The sequence below is a fragment of the Triturus cristatus genome, chromosome 3_2 (assembly GCF_964204655.1).
Source record: "Triturus cristatus chromosome 3_2, aTriCri1.1, whole genome shotgun sequence".
NCBI classification, from domain to species: domain Eukaryota; kingdom Metazoa; phylum Chordata; class Amphibia; order Caudata; family Salamandridae; genus Triturus; species Triturus cristatus.
In genome coordinates, this window is record NC_140584.1 from 1,143,638,842 (window position 1) to 1,143,661,216 (window position 22,375).

The 22,375-nt window shown below is 46.6% G+C and overlaps 1 protein-coding gene across 1 annotated transcript in view; it reads right to left on the reverse strand.

Annotated features, from left to right (window-relative positions):
• Nucleotides 1-12,814: 12,814 nt before the first annotated feature.
• IGFBP5 (insulin like growth factor binding protein 5) overlaps nucleotides 12,815-22,375 on the reverse strand; it is a 35,676-nt gene continuing 26,115 nt past the window's right edge. The window contains exon 4 of the mRNA XM_085649967.1: nucleotides 12,815-20,376. Coding sequence (XP_085506093.1) covers nucleotides 20,245-20,376 — 132 coding nt within the window. The 3' untranslated portion in view covers nucleotides 12,815-20,244. The remainder of the gene's footprint in view (nucleotides 20,377-22,375) is intronic.

Here is a 22,375-nt window from a genome sequence, read left to right on the forward strand (position 1 = left end):
TCCTCAGCACATTCGATCTCACCTGCGGCTATTGGCAAATTGCGCTCACAGAAGGAGCCAAGGAGCGGTCCGCCTTCTCCACCCCGGATGGGCACTATCGCTTTCGCGTGATGCCCTTCGGGATGAAAAATGCCCCGGCCACCTTCCAGCGACTGGTAAATAGAGTCCTGGCCGGGCTGGAAAAGTTCAGCGCTGCCTATCTAGACGATATCGCAGTTTTCAGTTCCGAATGGAGTGAGCACCTCCAGCACCTCCGGAGGGTGCTAACCGCCCTGCGCCAGGCAGGCCTCACCGTGAAAGCTAGCAAGTGCCAGATTGGGCAAGGTTCGGTAGTCTACCTGGGGCACCAGGTCGGAAGTGGCCAGGTCGCCCCTCTACAGCCCAAGATCGACGCCATCCTAGCCTGGGAACCACCCACTACCCAAACGGAGGTCCGAGCCTTTCTGGGCCTCACGGGCTACTACCGGAGATTCATCCGGGGGTACGGCAGCCTGGTCGGTCCCCTCACGGAACTCACGTCCAAGAAACAACCCAAGAAAGTGCAGTGGACCTCTGCCTGCCAAGAGGCGTTCGATGCCCTGAAAGCGGCCATGTGCACTGCCCCCGTCCTCCAGGCCCCCGACTACTCCAAGGAGTTTGTGGTACAAACGGACGCCTCCGAGCATGGCATTGGGGCCGTCCTGTCCCAGGTGAATGACCAAGGCCTAGACCAGCCCGTAGCCTTCCTCAGCCGAAGGCTGTTGCCCAGAGAACAGAAATGGAGCACCATCGAGCGCGAGGCGTTCGCCGTAGTCTGGGCCCTCAAGAAGTTACGCCCCTATCTGTTCGGCACCCATTTCAAAGTCCAAACCGACCATCGCCCCTTGCGATGGCTCATGCAGATGCGAGGAGACAACCCCAAACTACTGCAGTGGTCAAGCTCCCTCCAGGGGATGGATTTCACCGTGGAACATCGCCCTGGTACTGACCACGCCAACGCCGATGGCCTCTCCCGGTTCATCCGCCTCAGCGAAGAGAACCCCCAAGAAGATGGGTAGTTCTCTCCGGCTTTCAGCTGGGGGGGACGCGTGTTAGACCCGGCCTCGTGGCATGGCCATCCCTGTCCCCGCACCACATATCCTGACCCATGCAGCCCCCGAGCACACGGCCTAGCCGATCCTTCCCACCAGAACACACACACACCCGACCCTGACTTCCCCGTCTGTGGCTTTCCTCCTTTCGGCCACACCGGGCCCGCGTGCCCACTTCATGCACCCTGATGGCCGCCCGGCCCCAGCGCGACCCTGGCCTAGAGGCGCCACTCCGGCTGGAGGACATCGCGCTCCCATTGGGATGAGAGAGGGAGGAGCAGTTTCCATCGCACCTCTGAGCTCCCCTGGGAAGGTGGGTTTCGATCGGCCCTCCGGCCTCCCCGAGGGCTGGCTCCACGCCTGCTGGGTGTCTGGGACTCCTCCTGACCCGGCCCTGAAAGGATCAAAAGACAATGGCAGGAAACCCCGACAAGCGACCCCCAGGTGACAAGACCCCTGCCTGCACAGACTCCGGACATCAAAGAGGAGTCGACCTATAACAAGGGGTGCTCTGGGACTATCCGGCAGATTCGCCTTTGGAAACACCTGAGCCCTGCTGAGTGACTCGCGGCTCCCTGAAGATCGTAAGACCTCCGAACTTGTGCTTGAGCCCTGCTGAGTGACTCGCGGCTCCCTGAAGATCGTAAGACCTCCGAACTTGTGCTTGAGCCCTGCTGAGTGACTCGCGGCTCCCTCAAGATCGTAAGACCTCCGAACTTGTACTTGAGCCCTGCTGAGTGACTAGCGGCTCCCACAGACTCTCCTGGTCCCGCCGGACCCCGACGACGACAAGCGTATCCCCCAGCTCGAGGATTGTGAGCTGTGCACCGGGTACGCCCCTGCATTTGATCCATATCCCCAAAGACTGTCCCGCTACCTCCTACCCCCCCCCCCGAGACTCTGTGAGCCCGTGCTCTACTTGTATACATTTGCCTTGCTGATCATAAAGATCCTACGACTCTGATTTGATAAAGATTTGTTCTTAAGAACTCACGGTGTGGCGTCTCTTTGTCGTGGGGTGCCGAGTGTACGATCCTAGATACGAGATTCATCCCCTGAGGAATCCCCCGCCAGTGCCCGGCTATGATACCTCGAGGGTTGGTCTCAGGATAGTCAGGGCCCCCTCCGGGCTCCTCTGAGGTCGCCTTCTAACAATACAGTACCACAATTCATGAGGACACACTGTGATGCACTTCATGAGAGGACACTGTCACACACCTCATGAGGATACACCATCACAAACCTCGGCTAGACAGAGCAAGCGCTGGATCTTCAAGACATGCTGTTTATAGTTAGTGAGCTACAGTCCGCCCACAGGCGCACCATTTCTTAGCTGCAAGGTCGCTCTCATATCCTTTGGTGTAGTTTGCCATGAGATGCATGCGTCATGCCTCATCTTGTGTTTGGCCCTCCCCTAGATATTGGACCTAGTTCTTGTGTCCATCCACCCTCCCATTTTTTAGAGCTACTTCTTTAATTGTGTTTCCAAATTCCATATGAGTGCTTTATATTCATGCGCTCCCTTCCCTAATTTGTGTTGCTTCCCTCTGCTGCCCCTGTCTGTTTTTTCTTTACATCCCCCACCGCCCTTTACCAGTGGTTTCTACTTAGGTTCCATTTCTATTTCTTTTACAATAACAAACAAGCAAATGCCTCTGACTCGGCATTCTATGTTGCTTCCCTCAGTCCCCACGCCCTCCTTCCAATCACTGTTGTTGTTTTCCCTTCGCATGTGGAAGCGAGAGAACCTGCAATGTTTTACAGGCTGACTGTGAGCCACAGCAACATGGAACACTATAAAAAGCCATGACCTGAAAAGTTTTTAAAGTGAGATTGGTTTTAAAAAATAGGGCCCACAGCCCATGCACTCTGCGCTATCTACTGATAACTTACAAACATTTTGCTGGTGTGGCTAAAAGGCATTTAAAAAGGAGAGCTCATGGCATTATGGGCCTGGAAATTAACCCTGGAACAGCCTTCTCGACATTGCAGTTACGGACTAGTAAGAAATTAAACTGATATGCAGTGAAACAGAATTTGTCAGTGTTGCAGTTGTTCACCTGGAGTAATACAAATTGTATGCGGACAAACAATTACACAAAATGAATGTTTTATTAACAAAATACCTACATATAAAACAGCTCCCTTACATTTGAAACTGAATAGTTTGTTTTTTCTTTGTGTACCTGCAATAGTGTAAATGAGTCCTGGGCCGAAAAAGTCTTTTTTAGGTCTCGCCTGGCGTAGGCTGCGCGCATGCGCAGTCTCGCTGGCGAGATGTAATGGTGTGAAGTATTTTCTAAGGGGCATTAAGCCCCGCCCCTCTTTTCCATTGGCTGCCGTCACCGTTTATGCTAAACGATGGCCAGCCATTGGTAAAGAGCTCCTTCTGACGTATTCGCTCGGCTATGTCAGCCGTCCCATTTGGACGGCCCCGTCTGCCTTGCGTTCGTCGTGAAAGTTTTCTTATCTTTATGGGACCATGTGTTTCAAACAGATGGCCCCATAATGACAAGAAAGCTTTCACGAGGTACAAAAGTGAAAGCGGACCGTGCTTGGGTTTGCTGTTGGGATTCACAGACCGGGTCCCCTTAAAACAAACCGTATTCTCACTCCGTAGCCGGGGGTCTCATGGGGGGGGAGATTTTCATGCGCGGTGTATTTGCCTTATTGCCTCAACCGACTTTAAGCAGGTGGGCGGAGGGAGGGTCCCCTTAATTTTGACCAGCCCCCTCTCTGTAGGAACCCCCCCTTTCATCCATTGTCAGGGTCCTGAATGGGGTTATCAGCCGGCTCCGGCCGCTTTTAGGAAGACACGTCTTCTGTATAGCTCCTGGGTTTCGCAGCCATGGACATGGCATCCTGGCTGGTGATTGCGTCAGCATCTTCTGCTGCGCAATGTCATAGCACGGGATATCTGGTGAGACCATTTGGGGCTGGAGTTGCGGAAAGGTGAGGAAAGGTGGGCATGGGGACAGGATTCGGAGACAATGTAGTGGTGGGGATGTGGCCTAGTGGCTGGGGCAGTCGCCGTCGGGTCTGGGAGGTCTGTTTTGAGTCACGGAAACGACGTGTAGCATCCGGTGTTTCTGGGCAAATCACTTGATCTCTCTATGCCTGGCGGAAGTGAGTGTCTCCTGGTGTAATGCAGGTGGTTCTCATGCGGAGCATTCTGATGCCCGATGCCTTTCGGAGCAATTTCGCCCACTCCCCTCCCATGAGCCATTAGTGTGATGCTTAACAGTGGGAAAATAACGTCAGGTTTCTCATGCATGCACGCATCTGCTCTCTGGTTGCAGATCCGCGGTAATCTCGTGGCACATCTGGGTCAATAAGTACAAAACATCCGGGTCAAGAAATACACGTAGGAATAGTTTAGAATACAGCAGGACTGAACCGGGTTGTAACACGACCTGACCTGATGCCCTGTGCCTCGCGCACAAGTGTTTAATTCGTTTTCAAATGTGTTCACTTTAAAGCTTTAACCTCATGTGCTATCGCGGGCAGCTTCCATTTTTATGCAAATTTTGAGTTTATCTGTGTCGTATCTGTTACGTAATTCATGTCCTGTGAAGTCCTTATGTAATGAAACTGGTTTAATGTAAAGCCCTCTGACACCTTAGGGTAAAGTTTGCGCTGTATAAAAACGGATAAATACATACATGCTTTATTAATCACAGGGAGTAGCAGAAACAGCCCGTAACTCGAGAAACATCAAAGCTGTCCAAGGTCTTCTTACTTTCTTCCCAGAGAGAAGCCCGACACCCGCTCACTAGCGCCTACCAGTGGATTCCTGCCTGCGCAGCGCGCTGCTTCCATGTACTCACACTGACAAAGTTCATGCAAGTAGCATGGAAATATATAGATTTTAGCGCTGTATTACTCCAGCTGACGGGGGAAGCTCGGGCCGGTTTGGCATTTTGCCATTGCCTATTTCGATGCATGCAAGCTATTTTTGCATTAAATGTATTAGACTTCTAGGCGCTATACCGAGTGTCTCTTTTCTTTAAAGAAAACAGTCCCCATACTGCCTACCCTCATTGCTTTCACCAGACGTCAACGCTCGACCCCCGGGGCGATCACTGGCGCTGGAGGCCACTCTACGCTAACCTTATTCTGGGGTCTCACTTCCGGCTCGTGGGGAGACGGTCTGTGCAGCCCCCTCCTTAACCCCCGTGACACTTCCGGTTCTTGGGGAGGGGGGTGCGAGCTATGGAGCCCTCTCATTACCCCTCGTGACACTTATGGCTCTTGGGTAGGGGGAGGGGTACGAGCTGTGCAGCTCCTTCATTACCCCTCGTGACACTTCTGGCATTTGGGGGGGAGGGAGTGGGAGGGTTGTGAGCTGTGCAGCCCCCATCATTACGCCTCACTAGGTGGGGAGGGGACTTCAGTGTATTTATGATCATGTGTAAGAAGTTTCTTTTCTAGGTTCACACTCGTAGGGCATATTTCAAGACTAGCGCCTAGAATCGTTTTAAGCATTTGTGCGCTGTACACATACCCTTATCTCACGTGATAAGACACGTAGAGGTTGCACGTGTCTGGCTGCAATAGTAACACTACAAGTCAGTGCACAGGTCAGACTCTGTAGATTCCACACAGGGCTGAGGTGATCCTGGGACCGCCCTCTTCTCTTCGTCCACGACCGGGTCACACTGTAGCAAGGCGTGTTATCTTAGTGCCAAAACCACTCAATAAATAAAGAAAGATTTTTTAATTTCTCCAATCCTGTTTAAAATGAGTGCTCCATCCCCGTTTGTTACACACAAACACCATTCTCTTCACGTCGTACCTTTTCTGTATCAAAATGTAAGGTTTTCGTTTTTGGAAACATTTGAACGTGGATCATGTATTTTTAGGAGATCCTCGCCCTGCGTCCATACTACAGCTAATCTGTGAGACCAGTGTTCAGTTCAGCGCAGCAAAGGGTTGCCCAAGATCGCACAGTGTGGAGTCCAAACCGGACTTAATAGAGCATTGTGTATTCTGACTTGAGGTTATAAATGTGCAGCTGCCAGTGTCCTTGTGTTTTCAAGGTGACGATGCTTAACTGTCAAAATGTCACTTTCCTACATCTGAATGTACAGCCAACTCGTAAACACATTGTCGCAGGAACAATGTACCGTGATTTCAAACAGCTTTATGGTGGCTTAAGACATAAGGGAAATATAAAATAAATACAGACCCCATGCGTGATATTTCCAAGCAAAGGACACGTTCCTTCTACCTTTTGGGACCGTGATTGTGCTTCACGTATGTTCAAATCGCCTTGATACACTAACTTTCAGCCAATAAAATATATGCCCGATTCCATTTCATGTTTGGGTGGGACTGCGTGTCTCTGACACACTGTTCATTCTGTACACCGCATGCCCGGGTTAACACGAGACTCACTTCATGCTAGCCTTACCGTCCCTCTGTGACGGACTTCTCGTGACACTGAAACCTCTCGATTTTCACTCTCAGAAAATGTTATTAAAGAAAGGTTTTGGGGAGGCAGAAACCACAATAAAATGTGCCCGAGAGAAGAGGCCAAAAGGAACTGATCTGGGAGCCAAACAACTGCATCCTCAGGAATGAAAAGGGAAACGGCCACTACAACGCGGCCGTTTCTACGCATAACAGTAACCACGCATGCATTACAACGCATGCGTGGTTACCACGATTGCCTTTACCACGCATACCTTTACTACGAGATACGTAGTAAAGGCATGTGTGCTAAAGGTAATATTAAACAAGCATTTGCAATGCAATAGGTCTCGCATTTACGCGAGTTTGAGATATTGACATTGCAAATGACAATGCCTTTTATTTTATTTTTATTTTTGTTTTTAAAACCTAAATAAAAGGCATTGTCATTTACAATGCCAATAGCTTAAACTTGTGTAAATACGAGACCTATTGCATTGCAAACCGTAATCCTGCCTTCCTGTCCCTGCTTAGAGGGCAGCTAAGGAATGAGCTTCCCAGAGATAAGCACCTGATTTATGAGGTCTTTGAGCTCCGCATGAAGGCCCCTTGATGTTTACAATCCCTTGTGTTCGCACTGAAAGGGGGGTGGTTTATGGCCTTCACAGTCGCCTGCTAGAAGCTTCTTAGATGTTAGCTGTATCTGGGCCCGTGTTATAATTGTGCTGCATGCAAAAAAAAGGCTCGCTTTTCAGCCAGCCATAAGCGGTATTTGGTGCTTCTATGAATGTTTCGTATGCCAGGGAGTTAAATAGTAGGGAAGTAACTCTCCTGCTGGGTCGACTATTGTTCAAAAGACTATTGGTGTTGCATTATTTAGCAATGCCAATAGCTCAAACTTAAATAATGCGAGACCTATTGAATTGCAAATGCTTGTTACTTTTACATTCAGCTGGGAGAGACTCGGCCAAACGATTGAGATGTGTAATAGGAAGAGACGTGCAAAAAAGGGAAAACACCACGGGAAAACGATTGGGGAGAAAACCTGCTAATGCTGAGAGACATATAAGTGAAATACAACATTTACGATCGAGAGTAAAACAAGCACGAGAAAGCGCGTGTCCACTGGTTCTCAATAGCAAAGACAGTCAGAGTTGAGTTGTGCATGTGTGTGACGAGGCCGCGAGAGAAGCAGTGTGCGTGTGTGAAATAGTGCAATGTGTGGTGAGTGGAGGTATGCGTTCCTGCTGCCGTGTGTTAGTGCTTTTACTGGTTTGAAATGGCGTGAGTGTGTATTAGAGTTTTTGAGAATGTTAATAATGAGTGTGTGTTTGAAAAATGCCTCACTGTGTGAGAGAGCGAGTGTGTGTTAGCAAATTTAAATGGATGCGTGTTGTGTGTGCATTTATGTGTATGTGTGTTCAGAACGCACATCAGACAAGAGAGAAAGAATAGGCCTGGGCTTATGTCATTAAATCTGAATTTGTGTTCGAATGGATAGACAGACACGCATCTAGCTACCTTAAGGACACATTTGACATTGATTTGAGGGGAGGAAGAGGGATGTACTGAGAGAAAGAGACTAATGCTGCTTGAGGGAGAGGCGAGGGACCTCGAGTGAAAGGAATGCTGTAAGAAAGGATAGAGCGCTAGAGATGAAGTACAGAATATTGAACAAGCAGGAAGGGGGTGGCAAATGGTGTGCACTTTCACGGCCGCTTTGATGTCCTCAGTGGCCGCGCGGCTCACTGAGGACATCAAAGCGGCCGTGAAAGTGATCAGGCAGTGCTTTTCAGGCTGCCAAATGGTGCGCGCGCCCGGCGCACATGCACTGTATTTGGAGGCCTGAAAAGCACTCGTTTGCAATTCCAGATCCCCCTTTAACAAAAGCTCTTGCGAGAGCAGCGCTAAAGCGCTGTCTCAGGCGAGACCTAAAAAGGGGGTTTGGGGGATCTCCCCCCTCAAAAAAAACCAAACCTGATTCCATCGATGTGGAGGCAATCAGCGTCGTACCGTACCGTCGTTAGAGTAAACGGGAAGACACTTCCGCTTCCTCTTTACGACCTGCGACGCAGATCGGAAGAGCTTCAAGACGAGAGAACGTATCAAGGTAAGGGGGAATTTAGTTTAAGGAATTAATGAGGGGGACGTGTAGCGAAGGGGTAAATATAAGGGTTTGGGGGGGAATCGCACAGGGAAACATTTTTAATGTTGAGGGGAAGGGAATTTATTAGAAGAAAAAGGGGCGGGGGGTCGCACAGGGGTATTATTACAAAAAAAACCCAAAGAACATTTACCACAAAAATGCCTTTATCGATATGCGTGGTAAATGCATTTTCGTGGTAAATGTTATTTGTGGTAACGGCATTCGCGTTGTAACGCATGCGTAGTAAAGGCATGCGTTGCAACGGAATGCGTTGTAATGACATACAAGGCACAGGGAAGACGGTAAAAGTGGATTAGGGGGGCAGTAAAGGAAGCTGTTAACTTTTATATGGGCACTGGGCGTGGTGCATGGCTGAGGAGAGGAAGGGGAGCCCTGTGGTGCAAGAATCCCCTTGTCGCTATCTGACTGCCTATCTATTTATGCACATCTGTGTCTCTAGTTATCCATGTGTTTATCGAGCTCTCTACCTCCTACGCTCCACCTCTCACACCCCTTGCTGGCTACACTCCTTTCTGAACCTCCACTCTCTTCCTAGCTCTGTGACTGTATCTCGATTCCATCTGTTTCCGTGTGCCACCCACTCATAATATAAGTATACAAGTCTGGATGTTATTGGTGCCTTTCAGTCTTATAAATGTGTGTTTATGTATCCCCACCTTTACCACTCAACTTCTGTGGTACCCATATATGTCTGTGTGTCTATCTATCGCCATGCCTGCCTCTATTGATCTGTCTCTCTCTATCTAGCCCTCTTCCTTGTTTTACCTCTATCACTTTAACTATCGATCTGCCACAATATGGCCCCGAGTAGTGCAGGACTCGCCCTCTCTTTGAATACGCCTGCACGCCCTGCTCTTCGTGCCTTCTTTGCCTGCCGTGCACATACAGTCTTTGAACACTGGGCTGTGTTCGACTGAGGCAGCGAGTGGGAGGATGGGTGCAGCTTTTCCAGCCCTCCCACGCCCCACCTCCGTCAACATAGCTGGGTTTAGCAACTGTAGTTCTGTGCCAAGGGCATCACCGTCAGTGGTAATCAATGGCACCCTGCAGCTTAGCTGCCATGTACTGGGTAGTCTGCGGGCATCAAATAGCGTGCAGCATTAGCACATCTGTGCCATAGAGTCTATGTGACTCGCATTGTAATGGGCATGGCCATATGAAGGCCACCCATGCCATTCATTGCAAATGCCAAAACTGTAAAAGGGCATTAATGACTGATAGAAAACGTATATTTTACCTTAAGCTGGGTATTCTAGTCAGTTTCGGGTCTTTAATTACTTTAATAAATGGCAGGAGACCAGTGCCATAGACTACACATGCCAACACTGTCAAAGGACTTTAATTAATGGCTGAAATTAATAGGGCCAGTATATCATGAATAATTTACCATAAACTTTGATGTCAGGAGACTGTGCTGCTTGGCTAAACACTTATAAAGTCCCATGGGCAAGACCTATTAGCTATGGAAATCAGACCATAGTACATCATGTACATATAATTCATGTAAATTCTGAAGTACAGTGAATTTACTCGGTTCCCGTGTTAGTTACACTGAATTTACATTCTCAACCTCATTCAAAATAAATCCCTTTAAACGCCCCAGCAATCTGCCACTCCCGCCCCGCTCCGTTATCTATATATACACATCCCCTCTGCTCCTCGTTACGGTACTCTGCTTCCATACAGATGCTCCTGCTGTAACAAAATGTTCTCTGGCAACACTCAGGGAACTAAGTTGAGCTACATCAGCTGCCCAAAACAAGCATTGAAAATGCAAGAGGTCTCACCTTTGATTAAGTTAAAGCCATTTGCTTTGCTAATTGTATTGTATAGCAAAGCAAATGGCTTTAACTTAATTAAAGGTGAGACCTATTGCATTTTTAATGCTTGTTTTTTCACTTTTCAAAACAAATTGCGTACACAGCTTTTGATAATAGAGCGGTACCTGCACTTCATCGGGATAATGCTCCCACTTCCTCATGGCACTGCTGCCCCTCACACTTCATCGCACCGCAGGCTCTCACACTTCTTCGCACTACTGCAGCACCCCTTTCCTCCATGTGCTACTACTCCTCTTGTTCATTGCATCGTACTCCACCCCACTTGAATCTACTCTACTCCACCCCACGTCAGTGTGTCTCTATCTAGCCCACTCCAATTCATCCCATCCATCCTACCCCAATCTAACCAACTCCAATATACCCCATTCAAATGTACCCCAATTTTTCCCAAAGCGATCTACCCCACTCCAATCTACCTCAAACTACCCAACTCCAATCTACCCCACTCCAATGTAGCCCACCCATCCTACCCCAATATACCCTACTGTAATCTGCCCCAATTTCCCCCAGTTTACAACACCCCAATCTACCTCAATTTGCCCACCCCACTTCCATCTACCCTAATCTACCACACCCCAATCTGCTCCACTCCAATGTAACCAAATCTATCCCCACCTCATTCTACCCCACCCCAATATACCCCACTCTAATTTACCCTACCAGCCAGATCTACCACAATCTACCCCACTCCAATTTATCCCAATCTACCCCACTCACATCCATCCTTTTTTAGAGACGATACAGGACCATTCAAATAGAGGAGTTTCGCAATTTTGGGGTTTTCTTTAAGGGTGATTCTGTCAAAGGCAGCTCCTTGGTCCTCTCCACACATTTTCATGCTTTATTGGTACTTACAGGAGGGAGGCAGTTTTTCAACTGATTTTGCTTCATGTGCCGAGTGCCGTTAACTCAATATCATCTGTTTATTAAACTGCATTTCGTACGCATTTGCAAATCTTGTTTTCGTCAATGTTTTGTGTTAGGGCACTGCGAGAAGCTCCTTTCATGAAGCTTTGTTGCAGCCCCTTGGGGTGAGGATGGGATGAGGGAGATGGATGAAAAGGTCATGACCCGTTGAGCTCCCTGTGATCATCATTATTTCGAGTCCAAATCTTCCTCATCACAGTTCCCAGTTTTGCTCCCTTCTCTTCAACTACAAACTTGTCTCAGGCCTCCTTTTGTGCTCGGTGAATGATGTTTCTTTTATGTTGGTTGCGGGGACGAAGTCATTGTTGGGCATCTCAAACAAATGATGTTTTTTTATCAAAGTGAAATTTTTTACTGGGGTAAGTCAATCTCAAAGCTGTGACCAAAGGCGGAACCTCATTGGGTACGGATTGTGACGAGGAAGGCTTGGACTGGGAGTAAACAAGATTACTTTCAAGTAACCAGGTCATTACAGTCCTTTCCATCAATTCCAGTCCTGTTCCGTTCATCTATTCCAATTAAATATCTTCCCCCTATATTACCTGTCGCTGATCTATTCAGTCGATGTACTGCCTGCTTGAGCCAATGTGGTTTCTAAAAGTCCACCTTCTGTATTTTCCAGTTCTCTGTCATTATCTTCAGTTGATACGTATCCGCGCCCAAGTGATGAAGCTTGCGCCTCCATTGTAGTGACCAACTTTCTCACCCCACTAAAATCATGGCCACAACCACGTACTGTTGCCTTTCACCCAAGCTTTAACCAACCCTTTCATGACTGTTCCAAACAATGTATACAGTGCTGCTCCTAAAAGCTTCCTTTCTATATTTTTCTTGTTTTTCTTGGGTCTGGCTTGACAGTGAAGGTGTCTGCTCACCTATTGTTACCAAGTTTTAAGTATACTTCGAGTGGGCTTCCGCTCTACCAAAAAAGTATTACCATTTCAGTTTGTGGTACTGCTCGGTGTTTGCTACTGGCGGTTCTGCTTTGCAATCCATGAGGGACTATTTTATATCTCGGAAATATACAGAATCAAGCCACATTAAATGCATTACCCCGTAGATACATTCTATGGAGAAAGGAATAGTTTTCTTCACTGCAGCTGACTTTTTAAAAAACACATTTAATCCAGGACTTAAAATGCAAGCCAAGCCTACTGGCTTCGAAAGCTTATTTTAAACTTTCTAAGAATAATTTATTTTAAATCTCGGCAACTTCCTACAGGGCAGCAACACCTCCTCTTTCTGCAAGAGGTTTTCCTTTACAGGGGTCCAGTCACCATTCCTATCATGGGATGTATTTTTTCCAGTCACGAGTTGTAATTCTACCAGAACTCATAGTGGCAATAGGGTTGTAAATGCAGAATCTGTATAAGCAAAACAAAACTTCACCCCAAGAATAACTTGAATACATAACTTTATTAAATAAATGCTTTGTAATGACAATAAGTCACAGATCAGAGAGTAACATAAATTATAAGTTGAATAAATAGTTTACAACAATTCTCACCGTTTTAATAAAATGTGAGACTTACTTTCATAGTACAAAATGCTAAACAGAGCGCTACACTCTTCTGTGCTGATTTACACAAACTGCTTTTGTTTTCACCAGTAAGATAGGAATAGTTGTCTTGCCCAGAAAAATAAAACAAAATTAAAATAAAAAATACCAGAACTATGCGTGAAAAGCTATCATGATCTACTGTACAAATGTGTAGTGATTATTAAAACAAAACAAAAAGTATCAGGCAGGAAATAATGAATTGGATACGATGTCAACTGCTCTAGCGTGGTGACTGATTGTAATGCAGACGGTGTGTACATAGTGAACGGATATGGTGTGTCGGGGTGGACGGCATGGTGCGCATCCCGGCTGGAGGGTAAGCTTGGTTACCTGGTATGGATACCAACTTGAGCTGCGAAGTGCTGCAATGTAGAGTTTACTCATGGAAACAAAACTTAAAAACAAAAGTGGAGGAAATAGTGCAAATTGCTCCTGTAGTAGTGGTTTCAAAGCATGATGTGCGACACAGGGAGTGGATAAACCTAGCTGGAACCCCCTGGTCTCCTCTTCTGAGTTTATTTTACAGTTTTAAGATGCAAATGGCCGCCCCCTTCCCACCTGGGGCCATATTCTGTTTTGACATGTTTCTACTCTCCGGTAGGCCTTGGCACAGAGTCAGGCTTTTTATCAATCATGGACGGAGAACTCTTTACAGCCAAATAAGCCCTTTAGTGGTTGCCTGCTGCAGGTGCTATTCACAATATAAGAAGGAGTTCTGGAAGATAAGTGTGCCAACATATTTAAAGTGTGGCTAACCACGATAAAATGGAGGGAGGAAACATCATTTTGGAAGCCACAAATTATACCCATACATCGGTGGAAAGGAAACATGGGTTGAAAAGGAATATTCAAAAAGAATTCATCTTCGCAAGACAATGATAGCTCCTGGTTGGGTCCGAATAATGCACTTGGTCCAGCTAACTTACAATGGATGATTTTAACTGGTAAAAAGCCGTCCAACAGGATTCGCAAATCTATTCTCCTATCCAAGTGTTATCAGTCAGAAATTCAGGGTACCTTCTTAGGTCAATACGATGCCTCACAGTGAAACATAAGATCGTAGAACTGGAAATGTCTCCATCCAGTGTCAAAACCAACAGGTTTTTTTAAGCTATGTCATCTCGGAGCTCCCAGAAATATAACCTCGCTAAATTAAACTCTCCTTTAAACAGGTGCAAGCACACCAAGCCTACCCTTGCAAGATATTCAAGTAGTACAGACCATGGCTAGAGGTTTGCTGTAGGAAGTTTGAGAACATGAAGTTTGCCCCAGCCAATGGTAGATAGAATAACAACCAGACGTAAACCACTCTAAACAAATGACCTTTTAGTGAAAATGAGCAAGAAATATTGAAGACTGTACAGAGTGGATGGGCAGAGAGTCAAGGAGTAAAACACCATCGACGAGCAACACCGGTCGTCCACTGGGAGACACTTTGTAAACCTACACACACACACACACACATCAACCTGTGCAGTTGATGCATGCAGTAAATGTTCACAAACGTACACATTCAGCAAAGGCAAAATCCAGGACTGATGAGAGGCTGTGCCTGGAAGCAGCATGTAGCATTCACGTGGCACTGCTTTACTAAAATGTAACGTTTTGATCAAGAGCACGCCTTGGCATTTGGTGAGCGCAGGCAGGCACTCTGAAGGCTGCAAATGTGTGACTTGTGTCGCTGCTTTAAGATAGACTGATCATTTGATAACACAATATGCCTTGAACTTCACTGGTCCTGATGTGGTGAGAGGATGATCGGGTTTAAACTGCAAGTGTGATGCAATCAGAAGCCTTCTACTGCTGGCACCAAGACTGATGAAAGTAGGACTTCAGCTTGGGCTGAAGATGACTGGTTGGTGGTAGGTAGTCCCGCTGCCTCCTCACTATTGGAAACATTTTTTTTCTAAGTTGAAGTGAAGCAGTTGGGTTCCAGGATTCCAGCTATCAAATCCTTGCTTATTTTTCCCTCCAAAAGAATTGGAATGGTCAGAAAATGAAGGATCCTCCATTTTATTCCATCTTTGTGGATAAAGGCAACAACGCTCCCCCGGCCCAATAACAACTCCAAAGAGATCTTCATTTGCTTACCGATCTAATTTATATTGGACGAGATCATTGCTTTGTTCAACCTACCAGATTCTATCATGGCAGAAATGTAAAGGATCTGTTTGTTGTTGTCCTCCAGGGGTCAATGGGCCATGGCTGAGTACAGACAAGTCGTAGAGCGGACATTTTGCTCTCGCAATAAATGTAGTAGTTTACAGTCTGGGATGGTGACTCTTTGGGCCGGGTGCAATATATTTAGTGTAGGCGAACAAAAGAGAGAGATGTGCATGTGACTGCAAAACAGCAAGATGACAAGACATTAGTGCTGGAGGGTCGCACGTTGTTGACAAAGTCTACGAACGTGGAGCAGGATTGGAATTACGGCATGGTTTGGGCTTAAAGTGCTAGAGTGAAAAGCAAGGGCTTAATTATGAAGCAAGAGCTGGACTACATCGTCTTTGATGTGGGACAATTAATAGTTCTCATGTTGTAGGGCAGATATGCCCCCCGACTGGTGCTTACCCCCGATTCCCCACCATTTCCACACTTGTTCCTAACAGTCACCTGAGGTTTGCAGGTCGGTGCATACTGAAGCAGCCCTTCAGAACCTGGGCTCTGTCATCACAAGACCATACCACAGGCAAGTCGCAGTGGGCAAGGAAGTCCCAACACACTTTGCCAACGATTCCACTCCAATGACCCATATCATGGTCTCCACGTCACAAAGTTTGCTGCTTGTGCATCTTGTCTCTGTTATGACTTTACAACGTCCACCTGCACTATCTTAACATGCTTAGCTGCCGGAGCAAAGTAACAAACTCCTCAGAATCTTAAGGGGTGAATAAATGATGCAGAAATTCAGCTTTCAGGCTGAAACTGTCAAACTTTGCTATGTGCTTTTTATGGGAGGTTCTTCAGAAGTTCTCTGAGAATACTGATGAGGGATAGTACACTTCGTATGCTGATAACCAAATGGATACATTCAGCTGGGTTAGAAAGTCTTGCTAAGCGAGCCAGCATCATTTGCAATTGATTATGTAGGCATGTTCATGGTTGTTAGCCCAACAGCTCCTGAAATGCATCTCAGACCAGTACAAGCCATTGCACAAGGGCTTCTAATCATCTGTCGAGACTACGAATAAACTTGCGCTTGTGCGTTTTACTCGGGTGATTGCTGAAATTAATTCGCAAACTTTTGTCAGGAACAGACAACGTACACTGTCTCGACTGAGCCAATACCAGTATATGGTTTAAGTGCTCTTAAGAACACTTTTGAAACTTTCTGAACTTTTTCAGAGGCCACCTCCCATTACAACGCTCAACTGACTAGCGCCCCTTTTCAAGAGATAACTTGCAATATTTCATCTAGGGGGGGGGGGGGGGGGGAACAGCAGGTCTTCGGAATAGGACACTCAACCTGCTCCTCACGTGACCTAAGGTAAGACATTTCTCCTCCATGACACCTCCTTATTACAGACACTACTTTCTCTAACCCATTCAGTAAGTCCTCAGGGGCGACTTTGTAAGCTTCCAACCTCCAACACTGGCTGACACCACTCATTCTGTCGCGTTTACGGAGACTATAAGATATGGTCGCACAACCATTGATGAAGAAGCTGGTCTCGCTTCCACATGTACCTGCGTCCATCATCAAAATCAACCTCCCGCCCTCCATACAGAGAGCCAAGAGCAATGCAAGCAGGTGACACTGCTCCATGTCGCAGACATGCGCACTAACGCTTCCCAGGACTGAATTAAAGGAAGCTGGATCTAAAGCAGTCAGAGGCTTCCCAGAAGTGGATTTTTACAGTGGGTGATTTGCTTCATACCATGTGCAGGGGCCTTCAAAGAGTCACCAGTGCCCACCAATCGCAGGGCTATCATTGGCACAGAAGCCACTTGTCAGGGGATGCTCCCTCGCGAATGCCAACACACTTTTAACACTGTTCGGAGGACAGACAAAAGAGTAGGATTCGTTGAAAAAGAAGAGATTAAGGCTCATGGTATTATTTGCAGGCTAGTGTACCCTCGCCACGTGGCACATAAGGCAGTGTTAGGAAAACAATCACTGTAACACTGACACAAGAGGAACCAGCATCAACATTGGATCCTGGCTAGGCTGCTGCTCCATACCCTAGCGAGGGTGAACGTACTCGCAAGAGACAGTGGTCATTTTGACACGAGTGGCAAAGAAAGCCACCCCGCCCCAATCCTCAAAGACATTTCTTTTGGCCATCATTGTACAGCCAAGAAGGCTAAGGAGACATTCTTACCCCACCCACCAGCTGCTCGTCAGTTCCGTTAATACTAACTTGGTAAGAGCCGGTGTGTTGAAAAGCAGACTTTGTAACCATTGGAGTAGGGCTCGGCTAAGTCTGAAATCATAAACCTATAGTGCATGCAGGAACGGCGGTGGCCTCGGGATCTTCCAGTAGGCTTGGGGTAGCTTCGACATGAATATCACAGTACCACCAAGGGGTACCTTGCGCCTCACAACAGCAGAGAATGCGCGACAAACTCGGACATCAATAATCAAAACAGAAAGCAGGCAACGAGGAAAGCGTGACCTCGCAACACCAGAAGCAACTCTGACAAGAACTTACAGAACAAGAATGAAACCAATGTGATCAAGGAGAGAGGCAGTAAGTCATCAGGACATTTGATATTACAGAGCAGACCTGACGTGTCCTAGACCTGTGTCAGTTAGTAGAACAGATCTGCAATGGAAGCCACAAGGAAGGTATCTGGGGCAACCATGAGGTATTAGCAGATCACATGTGTGGTAGTGGGCAGATCCGGTCTTTACAATTCTGACCAGGTACAGGGACGAGTGACCAGGAAACTGCAGATCGGGATAGATTACCGGGACAGGCTACAACTTGGAAACTGCTAAGAGTGTTTAGGGTTATCAGGACCCGCAAAACCAGAGAGGAGACATGGAGCGACCAGAAGCTGAAGCACAAAGCAGGCATGAAACGCCTTGAACTTTGGGGGAGGGGGGGGGTCAAGGAGCAGGCATGGGTTTCCCTCAAGGCATATCATTTCCTACAAAGGCACCTTTTTGTTTGCTAGTGGTAATACGCTTCAGATACTGTGGAAGGTTATTCCATGGTCATAGCCATTTGCCCTTTGCTTTCCAAGAAGGAATGGTCAAGCCCCACCTTCATATATACAGCAACTTCTTTTTTTTATAAAATAACAAAAATACGTACAAGTTTCTATATTCTTTCCAAAGCAGGGATTGAATGCATGTTACTTTGCCACGCCTAGCCTGAACCAAGCTGACGCAAACTACCAAGACCTTTGTCCAGAACCAATAAAAATACAAAACTGCAAAGAGTGAGAAAGGTGGGAAGTGTGCTCGCATGAGATCAATGCATTTTGAGGAAAGGTCAACTGCTTGATTAACCGATACTGTTTTTTTTTTATTTTACACAGCTATAAGGGAACCCCCTCACCCTCTATCTAGAGACAGGAGTTCACAAATTACTTTTTGAAAAACATTTCAAACAAATATCAAAAGGGAAACAAGGATTTATTTACTTTTCTATAGCGCTGGCCAAGCTGCCAGAGAATTGTCCATAATTTTGATGAAAAAAACAAGGTGATGGGAGGTCACAATGGGAGTCCCTGATCCCCAAAAGCAGAGATTACAAGCCACCATTGTTTCGAGGTCACGGGAGGGGAAGGGGGCAAGAAAAAGATAACTCTTTTCTGTTGCAAACAATGATGGAAATGTTGAGCATCTCAAACCCCTTTCCACGCTAGTGGTTTCTAAATGCCATTTTAAAAAATGTTCTACAGTTGCGGATAAGGTTTCAGCATTTCTATCTACATAGCATGTTTTTCTTTCAAAGATTTGTACAAAAAAGAAAAATGGTGAAGGTTTGCATTCGTTTGTTTTAACATGAAACCTGATGGGTGAGGGAAAACTGAAATTGGAGGACGGGTATTGCAAAAATTGCATTAACTAAATGCAAAAATTCATTGTCTTTAACAAAGTCGAGCAATAATCATATTAACACAAAACAAATATCTTACAGTCAGCCGTCGGCATGACAAAAAAATGGTCACATAAACCTTCCAAAATGTGACTGCTACTTCCTGGCAAGTGGTCTGAGTTTGTGCACACCCAGAATACAATGGAGGAAAAATCCTAGTCTCTTTTCTATTTACATTGTCGTTTTTTGCAGACCGAATAAAGATAGTGATTGAAGGGCGTTGCTTTCTGTGCGTATTCATTTCCCTCAGTAGAGCCACCGAAGACTGAACACAGGTATTCAGACGACTTTTGCAAGCCACAGTAAAAACCAGTTTACACGGGTGGACTTTGTTTTTTATACTAGACTGTTGGAGAACGGAAGGATATCGCTAATGGGTGATAGGCCTTCCGTGTGTCACTGCCCCTTCTCGACTCCCACCCAAAAAAAAAAAAAATCGAATGTTTTGAAATCACAGCTTTTTAGCAAATAAAACTCCTGACTTACTGTTTGGGCGGTCCCAACCGCATTTGAAGGTTTTTTTTTTTGCTCTGAAAAATAAAAGATATGTGACCGGCATTTTTTGTCTACAGCGTTTTTTTTGTGTGTGAAAGAAGGCAGATCTCAGCATTCCAGGCAAATGCCGATTCCTGTTTGCTTGTTTAAAGGACGCAAAAATTCCAAAGTTAATGCACACCATTAAAAAAAATATATTTATATACAAAACACTATCTAAGCTTGCTTGCAGCTCTGTATAAAAAAAAGGTACACACATGTTCAGTGGACATCTTACAAAGACGGCCATGCAAAAAAAAAAGGGAAAAATTAACTGAGGAAGAAGCTTCAGCGATCACATTAACATCTGTAATTATCGGGGAGGTTTAGTAAGTGGGGAGGAGATTGGTTCCGTTTTGCGAAAACCAAGTGCCTGCAATGAATTCACATCCTGCCATCGTTAAAAGTCATAGTAAAGTTTCACAGTTCCTCTGTGCACTTGCGATGTGGCTATGCTCAGTCCTCATTTTGTGTTTGTTTTTGCATTTGTCATTTTTTTTTACTCCTCTTTCCTTGTCCATTTCCTTTAGTTTACATTTCTTTTTTCTCGGAAAGTTGAGAACTCGCTTAAAATTTCAAGGTCCTCTCAGTTGTTTTTTTATGAGATGAAAGAAAAGAAAAAAAAATCCTTCCCACACGCATCAACCTTCTCCGTCCGCTGTTCAGGGCGACGATTCGCTCCTCATTCGGCATTACCGCTGTCGAAGTTGTGACACTGTACGTCACCGGACACGAACTCTGACCCCGGAAGCCTGGTTCCATAGCGGTCCACGCACCAGCAGATGCCTCGCTTCCGGCCGCGGGAGGGTTTGCACTAGAGGGAAGGGGGAGGAGCAAAGTCAGTTTTGGTCACAGCTCAGGAAAAGCAGTAGATTACAGAAACAGCACAATTACAAGGACTAGCACGAGCAGAACAAGAGACATGTATAAACTCTGTCATATTAACTTTATACACTTCAGAAGGATAAAAGGTTGAGTCAGTCATACTGGATCAAGCCCAATACATGAAGGTTATCAGGGCACAAGTCCTATAAAAAGAAGTGGAGGGACTGACCAAGTAAGACAATATGCAAATGACCACATTACCTCACGACGAAGCTCTATAAAAGATATAAAACTGCTACTTAAATTATTTGTGCAAATACTGGGACAGACTAATCCATCTGACAGTCTTACAATGTCTGCATTTATATACAGGGACAGAACAAAGGCAAAAGTATGCCTCTCTTAAGTACCTGTGAAGAGAAGGCAAGCTGTGTGCCTTTGTTTCCCTTAGTCACTCCGTCCATCATTTCCTTTGGTTTTTGCTTTGTTCGCCATAAGTTGGCAGTGTATGCTCAGACGTGAGTCCCTTGCTCACTTTGCCACTGGATTCGAGCAAGCCTGGCTGAAGACGGCTGAAATGCCAGAAACCGGTCCTAGGAAGCTTGTTTCCGGTCCAGGGAAGACATGGCTTGGCAGTTCGGCTGGACTGTTCCCATGAGGCACAGGGTCAGACTGATTTGCATATGGGAGTGAGCTAAAGGATGATGATGGATTAAACCCAGATCAGTTGACTGGGGGTGAGTGCTTGCAATGTTCAACACACTGTCCATCATCCCCTTTGGTTTTGCTTTGTTTCCCTTAGTGGCATTTACATTTAAATGTAAGGTTCCAGGCGCCCCCCAGTCTGCATATACAAACAGAAGGAGGCCGGATGGCCCCTTAACTTCGGGCCAGCTGGAGGTGAAAGAAGGCTCCCTCGCTGCCTGCACGTTGCTGCTGGGAATTGAAAGCAGGCAATGTGCAGGTGCTGTTGAACGTGTCCCAGTGTCTGAAAATTACACCGGGACAAGTCCAGCATATTTCTGTAGGGTCCAACTTCTTGGCAGAGGGGACAGCGTCCACCCTGTGAAAAGAGTCGGGGGACGCTGTGTACCTGCGTGTACCCCCGACTTGAGCCCTAAAGGTGATGCACATGTCTCTACAGGGTGGGCTTTCAGTAAAAGACAAGCATCCATCTCACCCCACCGCCTTGTATTTTTCACAGGCAGGTTTAAGTGGGAGGGTGTTACGGTCTGCCTAGCATTTCACAGTGTATAGGCCTAAAACCAAGACTGTCACCTTTGGGGACAGGGCCTTTTTGGTTGTAGCTGAAGGTTGGCACTGTTTCCCCCATTTCTTTGCGGGCAGAACAGCTGCAGCCCCTCCGTAAGCGCGGAGGAGCGTTGCCCCACTGCCGGAGACCGCAGATGAAAAATAAAATAATAAAAAACGTTTTTTAGCATTTTATTTTTCCTTACGGCGCCGAATCTTGGGGGAGGGGCCTTCCTGAGGACAGCAGCACGTATAGAGGAGGAGCAGTGGGCACTGCAAGTGCGCATGACGGTTTCGCCGGTTGTATTAGGACGACCAAACCGACATGCGCACAGTTTCTCTCATGCTGGGTAGTAGTATTGCCAGCATGAGAGCAGCGTCTGGATTATTGCAGGGGAATCTGGGAGCCTGTGCACCGGAGCAGAAGAGCACACAGGCGGCGGGCATGTTTTCTTTTCTTTTTTTTCTTATTGGCCCCCCCATTTGTTGCCCAGCCCATTTTCCTGATTGCAGCAGCCACCACTAGGGCAGACAAGCTTGATCAGGTTCAGGAGAGGTATTCAATTCTGTTTTTTTAGTGTGCAACTTTCCCTTGCCTTTCTCCTCCTGCACGGGTTGTGGCGATATCTTTCATACCTACATTTTGTCGCTATTTTGAGTTGTCCCACCATCTCTTCTAAATGTCCGATTAAAGACCTTCTATAACAGGCTTGAAAACAGTGGTCGCAATGTATCAA